The sequence below is a fragment of the Protopterus annectens genome, chromosome 2.part0 (genome assembly GCF_019279795.1).
Source record: "Protopterus annectens isolate FY-2018-M chromosome 2.part0, PAN1.0, whole genome shotgun sequence".
Taxonomy (NCBI): Eukaryota; Metazoa; Chordata; order Ceratodontiformes; family Protopteridae; genus Protopterus; species Protopterus annectens.
The window spans coordinates 1,939,359,081-1,939,376,580 of NC_056728.1; the positions used below are offsets into that span (position 1 = coordinate 1,939,359,081).

Below are 17,500 nucleotides of genomic sequence, written 5' to 3' on the forward strand. Positions count from 1 at the left end.
ATATGTGAATTGTGCAAAAGGCATGGGTGCTGTGAAAATATGCTTATGACCCTATGTGTGTCAGTCACTATCTGGTAGTTCACAGAAAAGTAACACTTTGTGTTTACTTTTCTTTGTGACTGTGGGTTGGCCGAGACATTTATTGCTAAATATGCACAGCCTATTGGCCCCAGTACATCAAGGAGACAGACAATTTCAAAGAAAGCATTCTGCTAGCCCTTTTCTTTGGTGTGCTGGCATACCATATATGTTTTTCCATATGTCAAAGCATTAAATTTAGTTGGTTTCTGGAAGCTTCCACTTGCTAGCACAAAAAGTATTATAAATACATTTGTTGTTTCAATTCCATGTCATATCAATTCCATGTGTGGGTGACACATGTTTACCAAGATCTTAAACATCACAGATCAGTTCTAAAATGATCAATAATCTCCTGATCACTGAAGTTATATAACCCACTTGCTAACTGTACCATTTACTGTGACACCAGATGGCACCACACATATACCAGTGAGAACTGGTGGTGCTAAGGGCTGCTATGAATCTCAGCATTTTTGCTACATGCAGTGATGAAATATTTGACTTAGTTTGCTGTTTTATAGTTAGGTGCACACAGCTGTGTAATTTTCTCTAAAGACAATGTTATGGCTCTTTACCATGATCTCATTTTGCTTCCCCGTTTCACATGCATTTCACTAGGCAGCCATTTATGTTTATCTCCAGTTGCACATTTGGGCTCACTGCACTAATGCTGAACATAGGATTATATATTAGCACTACCCTGCACGGCTGCACCTGTCTGCAAGTTGCTGATTCCAGCACATGTGCATCACTGTACTATGCAGCTTTTCTTTGAATGCTTGTCTTTGTCTTCATTTGTTAGGTAATGCTTAGCAGATTCACGTGTGCCTTCAATAGTAACCAGGGGACTTTTTTTATAGACTGACTCAGTCTTTGTCTTCATTTATATGGTAATACTTAGCAGATTCACAAGTTTGTTTTCAGCAGTGACCCAGAGGACTATTTCTGCAGACTGATTGTTTCAGTCATTAGTGGGGTTTGTGTATATCAGTACTCAATTTTTAACACATAACTCACTTTGTAATGGCCTTATATGTGACCTTACCTTATTATATAGCTACAGTACTCCATGTATGAGTACCTATGCATATAGCCTCACAAACTTTGTCTACCATTCAAACAACAGTAAAACACTGGCTTGCCAGTACTATATAATTTAGGTGGTCATTAATGAGTACTACTACATGATACCGAAATACGGAGTGTGCCAGTCTTCATAGGCATGTGTCTCTCAGCAGTAAGTTGGCATCAATGATGAATATGATGTAACATGCTTAGCAGTCTACAGTGGAGTGAGTGCTGGCCTGTGGAGTTTAAAATTTCTCGATGAAAGTAAGAGGAAAAACATTAAGAAATATGCTCCTCATACCAAAAACTTCAAACCGGTTATTCTAGAAAAAGGAAGATTCCATTTCCTAAAGACATTTAAACTTTATTTAAATACCTGAATGATGAAGAAAATGCCAAGCAAGCAGGGACGTATTTTTTCCCTGTAGAAACACTAAAGAAACTTCCACCTGTTCCATTGATGTATTCTCTATATGTATAACCATAAAATACAGAAGATACAGCTATGTTGGTAGTTAATTAACAAACGTATGCTTCCAATTTTACCTCAATTGCATGATACTACAAGAAGCTGCAATAAAGCAAACTGCTGCTAGAAATGACTTACCCCAAGTAAGTTTGGACATCGCTTCTGCCTGTCTAGTAGAAAATAAGGGAAAAAAAGATAACATGACGTAGAGATAATGTGTGAACTGCTTATTTTAGATGATCAGTAAATGGATAACATGAACCTTGCAACAAAACTGAATCTAATATATGGCAAACAAACAAAACTGGAAACAATCATCAATGAAATTGTTCAATTCAATCAACGATAACTCATCTGCAAAAAAATTATAAAAATCAGGTCTGAACAAATTAAAGTATTAGAAGAAAAAGTTCTTGAGTTTTGATCAAGAGCAAATGAGGAATTCATTAATCCAGGTGAAAAATACAAATAACTAGTTGAAAGAACAGCTTACTAATTTTTGAAACGCAGGCCTGAAGGAAAAACCTTCATATGCTTGGTATACCTGAAGCCTTGGATAATCTGAAGGGTTTGGATTCTGTAGTGCAGAGCTTTTTTTAAAAAATCTTTAGGAAGCTGACAAAAAAAAAAAATACTAAAATAGAAATTGATAGGCTACAAACAGAAGCTTAAATAAACTAGGAAAATAATGGGGAAAATGAGCAGGGATTTATGAACCTCTGTAAAAATAGAACCAAATTGAGAATCCTAGCAGATGCAGTACAAAAAAAAAAAAAAAAGATTTCATTTTTGATGAGCATAAAATCACTATTTTTCACAGATTTAACCTGTAACATTCTCAGGCAAATGAAAAAAGTTTGTGGAAATATGAAATAACTTGTTGAAAAGAAATAGTAAATTGTCTTTATTTGTACTACCAAGTTAAAAAATATTTGGAAAGGGTCCCACCGCTACTTTAAACTGAAGTTGAAGTCAATCATGAATTGTCAGTCAGAGGATTATTATAAGTGCTCCTGATCTGCATAAACTCTCTTCCTTGTCTGTTGTGTCCAGATGAAGACTTTATGGAGTACTGAACTTTTTTGTTTTGTTTGTTTTCTCATTAGTAATCTCCTTCTTTCACAAAGTTGTGGTTTTGTTGATTACTTTTACTCTTACTATACATTTAAGGCATGTATATTTTATCTTACTATTTTTTTTTTAAATGATATCACTTAAAGTTGCAAGTATAAATATCAAGGTTCACATATTTTTCAAAACTATGTAAGATATTTAAATTCATAAAAAAGCAGATCAGTAATATATGCTGATACACAAAACTCATTGGAATAAGAATCAATGTCTTGTCATTAACCATGACTATCTTTGTGTAAAAGAACTTATCAGTAATCTCCAAAAGCTCAACAGAAGTTGTCATTATTATCGAACAGGATTTATATATATATATATATATATATATATATATATATATATATATATATATATATATATATATATATATATATATATATATATATATATAAGACAGGAGCTACTTAGATATGAAAGGTATAGTGTTCTTAATTTAAAAACCAGCAGTTAGGTCACTTACTCATAGAAGCATTTATGCTCCTTTTGAGGAATGTCAAAGCATTCTTGAAGATGTTTCTGAAGGTTTACAAATACTACAAAGTGTCTCTGTCTTGACTTGATAGTGATTGGAATGCTATTTGTTATCTGGACAGATCTAAAACTGCACATAGATGATTCAAACCAAAGAAAATATGGTTCCTTGCTGATGAATTTCTTACAGAAAGAAAGTTTGTTAGTTGCATGGATGATTAAGCTTCCTTACCGGAAAAGATTTACACATTTGTCACAGTTAGATGACGTTCTAGGATTTAGATTTGATTTTTTTTTTGTTTTATGTCTCATGATTTCTGTCAGATGGTGATTTTGCAAGATCCTGAAAATAAAATATGGAAAGACCATTGCTAATTCACTTAATTTTTAATCTGTAACAAGTAAACATGGTAAATAAGAGAAACATTTTATCATATTAGTTTCAAAATAAAGATTTTTTTTAGACTATACATGAAACCAAATAAACGATTATTGATTGGACAACTATAAAGTATTATTGTCAATAAATACAAAATAGGATGCCTTTACAACATCAACTTATAGTTATATGAAAACTTTTATTATTAACTTTGTAAAGGAAAGACATAGTACATTGAATAATTTAAAACAACAGATGTGACTTTCACACCAATTATTACCAATGAATGAAGTATAATAAATATTTTCATTTATGGAAGATAAACATTCATTAACAAAGTAAGGTAAGAATTCAGTTAAACCAGAAATAGTCCATAAGGGATTTTCCAACATCCATTTTGAGCTTGATCCAATTGGGGAAACATTAACATCACAATGTAGGAATACTTTTAAAAATGTACTTTTATAAATACTTGACATGGGTGATATCATAACAACCAATCAGGATAAAGCAGATAATATAATAAATAACTATTTTAAACACATTTATAATCATAAATAGTCTGTTGAGAAACAAGATAAATAAAACACCAAACATATTTCTTCAGGATATAGACCCTGGAATTTCAGTAGAAGAGATAAAAGATGCAATTAAAAACTTAAAGGAAAAAAAATCTCCAGGATTGGACAGATTTATAGCTAAATTTTTGCTAATGTATTGACTCCCAATTATGTAAAATTGCTAATTTAATGACTATTCCAGGCTGTGGTAGAACTAAAATCAATGCCCCTGAGAGAAATGGTCCTAATTAAAAAAGAAGAAAAATATGGCTTTAAAGCAGTACATTATCCCCAATTTCTCTTCTAAACTATGATTACAAATTTATAGCACCAGTAGTTAATAAGAAATTTTTAACTTCATTAGAAAAGGTTCTCCATCTTATGCAATTACAGTTTTGTCCAAATTGGAAAAAGACTAAATGATTCCAAGAATTAATATTTAACTTTACAAACATAAATAAAGAATTATGAAACATAGATTTGGTAAAATTTATCCACTGTTGTATAGGTTATATGATGAAATAAATCCAGTCCTTGTAAACTCAGAAGATTTCTCAGTTATAGCATATGCAAATGACTTAATTTTTATTGCAGCAGATTTTAATAGGTGTATGCTGATTATTTCTGATATTATAAATGAAACTAAAGATATAATTGAATATACTTTTAATTATAGTATATCAGAAAAGATACAATTATATGATGAATGGGTAGAGATTAATTTTAGTATTCCAAGTATAAAGGAAATGAATTATCCTAGTTTAATTATTAGGAACAATTTTTCACAAATAAGCAAGCAAAACTTACATGAAATGTTTGATGAAAATTGAAAAAAACTTTAAGAAATATCAGAATATTATTTCAATATTATGAAGAGTAAACAATAAACATAATAAAGATGTTAATATCACCCATTTTAGTCTTTCCTTTGCAATTTATGTTAATTTGTCCTAAAAGAGAATGGATTTCTGATCCTTTTTTTTTTTTTTTTTTTTTTGTGGAGTTGTGGAGAGGGGCTCCCATTCCACAAATGCAAAGAGGCTTGTCAGTGACCAATATCGATAAATGCATTATTTCTAATATCTAGTTAATATCTAATATTTATAGAATATAGTATATAAAGTAATAAAAAATAAATGAATTCCTTCTTATATGATCTTTCCTAAAATATTTAGCATGAATTCCACAAAATTTTCTTTAATCAAAATTTTCAGAAAATATACCACACAAATATTAGTTTTATGAAAATGTTTACAACTTCATTAGCAAAATAACCTGATTAGACCAATATTATCACTTGACAAACTTTTTGGTACCTACTTTTTATTTCAAAGGAAAGAGAAGAATCCCCTAATTATAAAATTATATGAATATTTCACACTTGTCACTCAGTATTATATAGCAAAGCAGTTGTGTCAGTGAAACATGGAATGAAATCAGCAGACAATGCAGTATAGTATGGTAGGAAATGCTGCCATGTAGGCATATCCCTTTGATGCAGTCTAAGCTGCCACCACAACCGCTAGCACTAATTCCTCACAACCAATAACGAAACAATGCTGCTGCCAATGGGAGCAGCTTGAACATCAGATCCCTTTCTGAAATGTATATACAAATGAGTCATTGTAACAATGCATAGTCAGTGCATCTGATGTTTTTAACAATCAGTCTTGGCAAGCCGTGTGTACGGACTACAGTTGTGCTGCCTGTGTAAGTGTATGTAAAAAATGTATAGTCTGAAACTGGAAAACCAGCTCTGGCTTCATTGCATTTACAAAAATAGGATATCAGTGAAACTCTGTATTTGTCTTAGTTAGCATAGCCCAAGTCTATCAAACTAAATCTTTATCAATTAATGTTGTCCATCTTTTTGAGTAACACACTAAGTGGGCTATCAACTGCACCTACCACAGAAGTGTCCTGAGTTGCTCAGAGAGCAATGTATTTCAACATAAGATCCATAAGAGGATTTGTCTGGGAGAGCAGAAGATGTAGCATAATCCTTGATTTTTGGAAGTGAGTATAAAAAAATTAACTGAGCTCTGGGCCATTATTTTATTTATGTGTACATTATATCTGCATAGTACAGCATTGTGTATAGTGTGGTGTGTAAACCTGTGTGCACTGATGTAGTTACATTTTTCTATGTGATGATTGTCATTACTGTGCTCCATGTCTGTGTATTATGGTATTGACCACATTCATGTATTAAACATAGTATATGTAACGCATTTATGCAATTGTGCACTATGTGTATGGATTTGTGTAGTTAATTGTAAGACAACAGATGCATAGTTTTTTTATAATGCAGAATTTGAAAGTAGTGAAATAAGTAATAAAACCCTTGTATTACTATTTAATGCTTCAGTGGTCTTCTTTGAGAAACACATTTTCCACCCTTCCAGATTTTGTAGTTGTTTGCAAATGAATCAGAGCTCATATTGTCAGTAAAAATACATAACTAATGCATTTACTGAAATAATGCACCAAGCATCATGAGTCTCATCTTATGATGCATCCCTTGTTTACTGATCACATGATGTACTTTGAGACCTACTGATTCAGTACAAGTAGTGACATAAAATATTCACTTATATTATTTTCACTGCTTTGCAGATTATTGCTATAGGCATTTCCGATTTTAAATGGCAAAGTAACTTCAGCACTAATGTGTGTATTTGTGTGTGTTTCTTGCAATAGACTAGAGTCACATCTGGACTAGTTTCAGTTTCTTGTGTGTGGTGAGACTGCAACCCTGAATTCAGTAATGTGTCTAATTAGATATTGTATGAACAAACAATTCTAGCATGGGGTGTTGAAAGCTACCATGTAGCATGGACATTTTTTCATATACTAAAAAGTGCCATTCAGTATGCAGATGTCAACTGCATGTGAATAGAGTGGATGGTTTAATTAAGATACCACAGTCCAGTTGACAATGTGCTTAACACGATACTTATGTTACATTTTGCGGCGGTAGCGTTGTTGCCTCACAGCAAGATGTTGTTGAGTTCGATTCTCAGCTAGAGCGTCTTCTGTGTGGAGGCATGCGTGAATGGGTGTGCCTTCATTGAAGGTTGTGCGTCAGGGCTGGTAACTCGGCACGTAAAAATCCACTACCAAATATTAGTGGACCAGAGTTCCGCTGTGGCGACCCCTAACCGGGATAAGCCAAAAGACTCAACAACAACATTGTTTTTTAATTTTAAATACTGATAAACATATAAATCAGATAGAAGAAAGATAACCATATTTGTGCAGTGACTGATTAAGAATATAATATAACTATTTTCTGATGCCAAGTTATTAGGTATATTTTGGTGTATATATATCTTACACAGGCATGGCATTTACAGCTTTTTTCAGGGCGTAGACATATTTTCATTTCTGAATCTTGCTACATTATGAGTCTCGCATGGATCCCTATTAAAATATTGGCACTTAAAATGCTGATTGCCAACATGCTGGAAAAAAAAAAGAAAATGCAGGAGTAAAATGAATCTCAAGCATCACTCTTCTGTTATGAAAGTGAGCAAGCACTCCTGCACCTCCTTGTATGGGAGAAGCCCTACACACACACACACACACACACACACACACACACACACACACACACACACACACACACACACACACACACACACACACACACACACACACACACACACACACACACACACACACACACACACACACGCATACACACGCATACACACACACACACACACACACACACACACACACACACACACACACACACAGGCACACACACACACACACACACATATATACATATATATTACATATATATATATATATATATATATATATATATATATATATACTAACTTACTAACTATGAGCTATTCATACCTCAGAGAAAAGGGATTATTCCAAGATAGTATATGTTGGTTAGTTTTTCAGCCATTATGTTTCAGCATTTTGGGGCTCACTATAGTGGGTCCCAACATTTCATATAGTTACCATATTGCACTCAACAAATAGCCTCACAAATACCTCATAAATTATTTGTTCAAAAGTTCTAGACAATGCTAAAATAAATGGAAGACAAAATCAAGGGCAGTTTTTAAATATTAATCTAATTCACTTAAAAAGTTAATAGAACAGCAGGCTTTGCATCATCATACATTTTTGAGCAATAAGAAGTATTAAACTCTAATGGCCACAATTGATTGGCTATAATCATTCGTGATTTACCAGAAAATCAAAAATTTTGAAAGGGTGAGCACCAAAATATTAGGAAAAATGAGGAACTTCCTGTGACATCATGGGCAGTTTGGAGGTTTGGCCATGAGCTACTGAGGTAGATAGTATAACTAATTAAATGACTGTGCATTCTTTGGAAATGTGGGAACGCAGCATAGTTAAAACCGGACTGGAAAACATTATTTCTTACAAAAGTAAAATTTCTTATGTATCTTGATAGCATGTATGTTTTAGTTATTCCTCTAAAAACAGCATAATTTTCTGTAACTGCATCAGTTGTAGTATGAAATTTGCATTTGTCTAACTTGAATAAATTGTGAATGTATAATAATTTCATTTATTTATTTATGTATGTATTTATTTATTTATTTATTTATTTATTTTCATTTTTGTTTTCATAGCATATGAATTGCAAAATTGTCCTGATCCACATCCATTTTTGAATGGGTATGTCATAAACTCAGACTACAGTGTTGGCCGGTCAGTATCATTTGAATGTTATCCTGGATATATCCTCATTGGTCAAAATGTACTCAGCTGTCAACATGGGACCAACAGAAACTGGAACTATCCTTTTCCTCGATGTGAAGGTAAATATGTGTTAATGCAACTCATCATAATCAACTTTTCACATTGACATTATTTCTGATATCTGTTCCTAAACATAAGATAAACATATGCATGAAGTTATATCACCTTCAAGGTAACCCAGAAATCTATATGCATCCATTTAGAGAAAATTACTCTGTTTGCCTCATATCTAGGCTTATCTTAACAAAGATTTAAAAATGGTTTACAATGTGATCAAGCCTAACACCATATTTCTCGTACTACAGTCAACATCTAAAACATACGTTAGTATTTCATAAACTCATATTCTGAGGGCCTCATATTCTGAGGCCTGTTGTCTCTCATGACATTTCTTGTTATCCAAAATGTACCTGTCTCCACTTATAAACAGTCAAAATGTAGGTATGTTAGGATAAAAAAAAATAATGGCATTCTAGCCAACTCTGCAGGTGTAGAGGAATAATGACCTGCTTACGGCCCAGACAACCTGAATTTGTGTAGCAGCTCAGCAGATTAGTAGAGCTAGCAATGGATGATTGAAATGCCAGTCCTTGGAAGGGGTTGGGGTGTATGCAGAATTAATAGTGCAGTGATTAAAGGAGCAACTGCTGCTTGGTGATAGCTTTCACAGTGGTTGAGTGAAAGCTTGCACACTCATGTTGAAGACAGTTTGCCCTTCATGGTGATGTGTGTTGCACATCTCCCACCCTAGGGTGGGTTTAAGGCCTTTAGCAATGCCCTCATAGCCAGTATACTGGTAATAGCATGTAAAAACCTCATGGCTGCCTGAATGGTGGCTACTCCAGAAGTCCTATAGGAGGAGGCTTGATGGTTAGTAATTAAAAAACTTAAAAGTAACAGCTTTTTGTGGGTCAGTCTTTAGGTTCTAACTGAGTTTAATAATTTAAAAAATCCATTATTTTGAACTTGCTTTGAGATATTGATTGCAAATATTGTGCTACTACTTATTTACTTTTTACTTTATTATTTATAACCCATATATAGCCACTGCCTACTGACCAAAGGAGGAGAAGAGCAGGAAGACATGCCCGAAGGTAAAGGCTAGGACTGTGGTAGTGAGGGTCAGAACTTTGAATGTTGACAGTATGACTGTTATAGGGAAAGAGCTAGCTGATATGATAGACAGAAGGAAGGTTGGTATATTGTGTGTGCAAGTGACCAGATGGAAGGGGAGCAAGGATAAGTGTACCAGAGGTGGGTTCACATTGTTTTATCATGGTTTGGATGGGAGGATAAATGGTGTAGGGGTTATCCTCAAGGAACAGTATGCTAAGAGTGTTTTGGAGGTGAAAAGAGTGTCAGAGTGATGTTTATGAAGCTTGAAATTGATGGTGTAATGATGAATGTTGTTAGTGCATATGCTCCACAAGTTGGGTGTGCGATGGATGAGAAAGAAAAATTTTGGAGTGAGTTGGATGAAGTGGTGATGACTGTACCCAAGGGTGAGAGAGTGGTGATTGGAGCAGATTTCAATGGGCATGTTGGTGAAGGGAACAGAGGGGATGAGGAAGTGATGGGTAGGTATGGTGTTAAGCAAAGGAATGCAGAAGGCCAGATGGTGGTGGATTTTGTGAAAAGGATGGGCATGACTGTGGTGAATATGTATTTTAACAATAGGGAGGAGCATATGGTGACATATAAGAGTGGAGGAAAATGCACACAGGTGGATTATATGTTATGTAGAAGGGCCAGTCTGAAGGAGATTGGGGACTGTAAACTGGTGGCAGAGGAAAGCAGTTAGGCAGCATAGGATGGTGGTTTATAGGATGACATTGGTGATGAAGAGGAGGAGGAGGAGGAGTGTGAGGGCAGCAGCAAGGATCAAATGGTGGAAATTGAAAAAGGGTAATTGTGAGGTGGAGTTCAGCGAAGAGTTAAGACAGGCACTGGATGGCAGTGAAGAGTTGCCAAATAGCTGGGGGACTACAGCAGAGCTAGTAAGGGAGATGGCTGGAAAGTTGCTTGGTGTGACATATGGAAAGAGGAAGGAGGACACGGAAACCTGGTGGTGGAATGAAGAAGTACAGGAGAGTATACCGAGAAAGAGGTTGGCGAAGAAGAAGTGGAATTGTCAGAGAAATGAAGAAAGTAGAGAGAAGTATAAGGAGATGAGGTGCATGGCAAAGAGAGAGAGGTGGCAAAGGCTAAAGATAAGGCATATGAAGAGTTGTATGAAAAGCTGGACACTAAGTAGGGAGAAAAGGACCTGTACCGATTGGCTAGACAGAGGGACCGAGCTAGTAAAGATGTGCAGCAGGTAAGGGTGATAAAGCATTATGAGGAAAATGTACTCACAAGCGAAGTGAGTGTATTGAGCAGATGGAAAGAGTACTTTGAGGGGTTGATGAATGAAGAGAATGAGAGGGAGAGAAGGTTGGATGATGTGGGAATAGTGAATCATGAAGTGCAGAGGATTAGCAAGGAGCAAGTAAGGATAGTTATGAAGAGGATGAAGAATGGAAAGACTGTTGGTCCAGATGACATACCTGTGGAAGCATGGAGGTGTTTAGGTGAAATGGCAGTGGAGTTTTTAACTAGATTGTTTAATGAAATCTTGGAAAGTGAGAGGATTCCTGAGGAATGGAGAAAAAATGTTTTGATACCGATTTTTAAGAATAAGGGTGATGTGCAGAGCTGTAGTAACTGCAGAGGGATTAAATTGATCAGTCACAGCATGAAGTTATAGGAAAGATTAGTGGAAGCTAGGTTAAGAAGGGAGGTGATGATTAGTGATCAGCAGTATGATTTCATGCCAGGAAAGAGCAATACAGATGCAATGTTTGCTCTGAGAGTGTTGATGGAGAAGTACAGAGGTCAGAAGGAGTTGCTTTGTGTCTTTGTGGACTTAGAGAAAACATATGACAGGGTGCCTAGAGAGGAGTTGTGGTATTGTATGAGGAAGTTGGGAGTGTCAGAAAAGTATATAAGAGTGGTGCAGGATATGTACAAGGGTAGAGTGATAGTGGTGAGGTCTGCGGTGGGAGTGACAGATGCATTTAAGGTGGAGGTGGGATTCCATCAAGGATCAGCTCTGAGCCTTTTTTTATTTGCAGTGGTGATGGGCAGGTTGACAGACGAGATCAGACAGGAGTCCCTGTGGACTATGATGTTTGCAGATGACATTGTGATCTGTAGTGAGAGTAGGGAACAGATGGAGGAGACCCTGGAGAGGTGGAGATATGCTCTAGAGAGAAGAGGAATGAAGGCCACCAGGACTAAGACAGAATATATGTGTGTGTATGAGAGGGAGGATAGAGGAATGGTGAGGATGCAGGGAGTAGAGGTGGCAAAGGTGGATGAGTTTAAATACTTGGGATCAACAGTTCAGAGTAATGGTGAGTGTGGAAGAGAGGTGAAGAAGAGAGTAAAGGCAGGATGGAGTGGGTGGAGAAGAGTGTCAGGAGTGATTTGTGACAGACAAGTACCAATAAGAGTGAACGGGAAGGTCTACAAGAGGGTAGTGAGACCAGCTAGGTTATATGGGTTGGAGGTAGTGGCACTGACAAAAAGGCAGGAGTCAGAGCTGGACGTGGCAGAGTTAATAATGCTAAGATTTGCACTGGGTGTGACAAGGGTGGACAGGATTAGGAATAAGTATATTGGGGGTCAGCCCAGGTTGGAAGGTTTGGAGACTAAGCCAGAGAGGCAAAATTGCATTGGTATGGACATGTGCTGAGGAGGGATGCAGAGTATATTGGGAAAAAGATGCTAAGGATGAAGCTGCCAGGTAACAGGAAAAGAGGAAGGCCTAAGATAAGGTTTATGGATGTGGTGAGAGAGGACATGCAGGTGGTTGGTGTGACAGAGCAAGATGCAGAGGACAGGAAAAAATGGAAACAGATGATCTGCTGTGGTGACCCCTAATTGGAGCAGCTGAAAGAAGAAGAAGAAGATATAGCCATTGCCTACAAGAACCTTATTTCTGGTGAGTTTCAGGATTTGGCTCTCCTTAAGTAACTTAGAATCACACCCTGTGCAAAAAAAATGTAAAGTAACTCCAGTACTAAACAATGGGATGAAGTTTGTTACAACCTGTATCCCTAATCTGGTTCAGTAAATATTCATATGTATGTGATGCAAAAATACCCATGGCATGGCATGGCATGTCCATAACAGAGATACGTTTATCCATTTTAAAGTATTATTTTCTCAACAGACTTCACACCATAGTTTTAAGCTGTAGTATATTGAGTTGTACCTTTAACAGAAGAGAAGTACCTATATTTAGCACTGGTCAATGCAACTGTTTATTTTTGTAACAACTTAAGGAGGGTCAACCCTGTCTCTAGATAGTGCAAGCCATCTGTCAGTTCTCTTGCCACAAGGAATCTCAGTTAACATTGAATATACCACCAAGTCAGACTAGGTGTACAGAGAAATGATGATACAATTGTGATATAAACTGCATTAAAATGTGTTGCATAAATACCAGATGTAACAGGTGCTTTCTGTATAGCATTCAAACACGGTATAGCAAATGTAATTTAGTGCTGTTTCAGCAAGAATATACAGAACATAAGAATGTGGACACTGAGTATTAAAATGAAACATACATGATAAGGGAAGTGGAGCGGGTACCATGGACAAGAATAGAAGAGTGGAAGGGACAATACTGTATGTAAAAAACATTATATTATTAAATTATAGTGATTGGGGTATCGTACATGACAGTGAATATTATTCATAGGATCATAAGAGCATAGGAGGTTATTAGGCTAATGGCCCTGAGGCCCTTACAATCCTAGACACATTTTTCCCCTCTTTTAATGGTGCTATTAGTAGACCTGACTCATCACCTGCAACCCCTGGCTAGAATGGACACAGGTAAAACCCCAGGGGTGAGCTTGGAATTTCCCATCCAATTACCCAGATTATGCTTGCAAAAGGTCAGTGATGGGCTCTGATTTACTAGGATAGGAAGCTTATTCCAGAGTAAGGGGAGCCTCTGGGAAATTAACCTGTCTCTCCAGCAGGTCCTGTTAATATCACTTCTCATGTTAAGGTCACTGGAGTGAGTGCAGTGAGTACAATTTGTCTTACTAATGTGTATTATTTCCATCAGAGTAGGATCCTTGGTTGCTCTATAGGCTAGGCAGAGATCAACCCTGAGTACTCTATATGACACAGAGTGTAGTGACAGGGATTTTAGTCTGTCAGCAGAGGACAGGTGCTGTTCACCTTGAAATTTCTTTGTAATTTACCTCTGAAGTCTCTCCAATTGTTGGAGGTGCCTGGTGAGGTATATACCAAAGGATGCATTGTACTCTATAATTGGTCTAATAAGGGAGGAGTACGGGGGGGGGGGTTATAACCTCTTTTTTTTAGAGAAAATGCCCTTATTGATGAGATGAACAATGTAGAAGGCTTTCTTTACAATTGTGGAAACTTGATGATCAAAGGAGAGGTTGCTGTCAACCTGTGTGCCCAGATCTGTTACCACAGATTGGGTACATAAGGTGTTGTTGTTAATGTGGTACTTTACAGGGATGTCTCCCTTGCTGAAGGGGGTGATGCACCTTTTAGCATTTAACTTGAGCCATTGACTTTGGCACCAATTGTTGGTTTGAGCAAGACCTTCCTGGAGGGTGTCAATGTCACTAGGGAATTCAATTATTACGCCCAGTTTGTATTAATCTGAAAACTTTTTTAGCCTCACTCCCTTTGTTTTAGCCTGTACGTCTGACAAGTAATTTTCAAACAATAGGGGCCCCAGCACTGAGCCCTGTGGTACTACACTGGTTACTAGTCTGAAGGTGGATAAAGGGTCACCTGTTTTAACTGTGTGTGTTCTGTGTCAGTTACACTGAATAACCACATTTCTTTTAAATACACCAGAGTACAAATAGCAGACCCAACACATGCCCTCTAGTAAGTTATCCCTCCATTACCTTTGTATGAAAACAGGTGTTATAATATCCATTGGTAAGTTGCAGGGTCCTCGCACACCCTGCCATATGACTCCAGCGCTCATAAAAGTGTGTTAGTACAAGTCAATTTGGCATATACTGCAGGGAGCAACAGCCCTCTTCCTGCATTTAGGCATTGTTGTCTCACCTTCGAACAATAAAAGCTATGGACAAACCTGCATAAAAAAGGCATACGCTGTTTAAAGTAAGTTACTCCTTGCATTATTTTAATATGCACATTTTCTTTTCTATGCCTTGCATTTCAGCTTTGTTCCGTGGAAATGGTAGCCATACATTAAAGTATTCCAAGATGCTACACATAAAAAACAGTAATCCTGCAAAGTAAAAATAATGAGAAAAAAGCAGAAATTAGTAAAATTCCCACACAGACAGGCCAGCAGTTTTATGTTATTTGAATTCATTTAGTTAGAAGAATGATAGGTTTTGCATTAGCAAACATTTTCTGAGGAATAAAGAAGCACAGAACTCCAATGTCGGGCATTGTTGACTAACTTTAATCCTAAGTGGTTTAACAGGAAAAAAAATATGAGGGACATATCTATTAAACTGTTAGTACAAGAAATACAGAGTCATAAATAATGGGGACAAAGGCCATAAAATACGGATGGCTTTTAAATATTGCCCTTATAAACTTAAAAATTTGTTAGAATAGATTATGTGTTAGCATGCATTTTCTGAATTGTCTGTCATTATGTAGTGACTTCAGTCATTAATTTGCCAGCAAAACACATTTTGAGGTGAACAGACTAAAAATGAATTAAAAATACTGGCAGTTGATAGGTATGGGGGGCTAGGGCTCACAAGTTAAACAAACTCTGGCATGTTCTGGAAAATCAGACACAGCTGACGAGTAGCCATTCCTCAGCCATTCAAAATATATGGTTGCCTGCCAGTAACAAAATATGTACTTACTGTCCTCATGAACCATCAAGTTTACTCTTCTCTCTTTGTTGACTTTTTGCACTGTCTAGCCCATGAGCTACCCTAGGTAGATTGTGGATGGGACAAGCGGAGGCCAACACATGAAATAGCCAAACCTGCAGGAATTCAGTCTTGCATTTCACATGGTGCACTTTTCAAGTTTGTATCTATGTATGTATGTATTTATTTATCTTATAATAAAGAAACTCTTTTTTACTGTGAAATAAATGAATACCTGAAATGTGCCCCCATGAGAGATGTGAGAGTGGCATCATAGACAACTCCCTAAGGCCAGCTTTGTGTACCAAGAATGCCATGAACATTTTCTTATCATTTTACTTTTAGCACAAGTCAAATAATTTAGTTAAAATAATTACTAACAGTTATCAGCAAAAGGTAAGTAACCAGTGGCCCACAACATTGTCAGAGTAGATAAAGGAAGAAGTAAACAAATGGATTAATTCTATCTTGACTGTTTAAAATTATGAAAGTGTAAAGTGACTAGATAAATAAAAATATCACACTGGCATTGTAGTGCCTGTCAGAGTCATCTTGGTGAAATACCAGACTAAAATATAATACCAAACTGAGTTTCTAATTCTTTACTGTACCACACAAGGTCAAGACGTGATGAAAAAAAATATGTGTTTTAAACACATGGGTAGAGTATTTCTTTGTTAACCAAACAGATGTTCTTGATGAGAAGGTGTTTTGTGGTGAGGGCTGTCTGTACAAATAAGACTGGCTCTATACTGCAAGCAAATATTTATTCAGTGTCAGTTTTAGAAATCAGAAGAGTAAGGCAAGGTTATCTTAGTAGCAGAGCTGGCCTTAGCAATTGTGGAGCCTATTTGGGGCTATTTAGTTAGAGGACATCTTGCTAACCTTCTCGCCTATTACTTCAACCCCCTTTTCCACCCACTGGCCTCCTGGACTTAAAGTTATTTCAGATTAGGAATCAGAAATATATGCTGTTACTCTTTATTAAATTAAATTGCTACATTGGTTTATTAGTTTATATTTTTGTCATAATGGGTGTTAAAACAGAATGGCTGTGGTTAACTTTTCCTGCAGTTCCTCTCTCAGTGTCTGCTTAACTTACAATGGGCCTGTATAATAGGATGTTAGGATCCTGTGTATAGAGGATTTCTTAGCACATGCATACACTCAGTACACATGTCCCCAGACTCCTGTAGAAAGAGCATGACAGTCTGAAAAGGAGTTGGAGATAGCTACTGTTAAAGAGCCTTCCTCTTGGAATAATGATAAGGATACGTGCTACTGTTAAAGAGCCTTCCTCTTGGAATAATGGTAAGGAGACGTGCTACTGTTAAAGAGCCTTCCTCTTGGAATAATGGTAAGGAGACGTGCTACTGTTAAAGAGCTTTCCTCTTGGAATAATGGTAAGGAGACGTGCTACTGTTAAAGAGCCTTCCTCTAGGAATAATGGTAAGGAGACGTGCTACTGTTAAAGAGCCTTCCTCTTGGAATAATGGTAAGGAGACGTGCTACTGTTAAAGAGCCTTCCTCTTGGAATAATGGTAAGGAGACGTGCTACTGTTAAAGAGCCTTCCTCTTGGAATAATGGTAAGGAGACGTGCTACTGTTAAAGAGCCTTCCTCTTGGAATAATGGTAAGGAGACATGCTACTGTTAAAGAGCCTTCCTCTTGGAAT

At 36.5% G+C, this 17,500-nt stretch overlaps 1 protein-coding gene across 1 annotated transcript in view; it reads left to right on the forward strand.

Annotated features, from left to right (window-relative positions):
- Positions 1-17,500, forward strand: part of LOC122792903 (CUB and sushi domain-containing protein 1-like) — a 4,548,980-nt gene that overhangs the window by 2,289,515 nt on the left and 2,241,965 nt on the right. Inside the window, exon 31 of the mRNA XM_044060461.1 lies at positions 8,788-8,976. Coding sequence (XP_043916396.1) covers positions 8,788-8,976 — 189 coding nt within the window. The remainder of the gene's footprint in view (positions 1-8,787; positions 8,977-17,500) is intronic.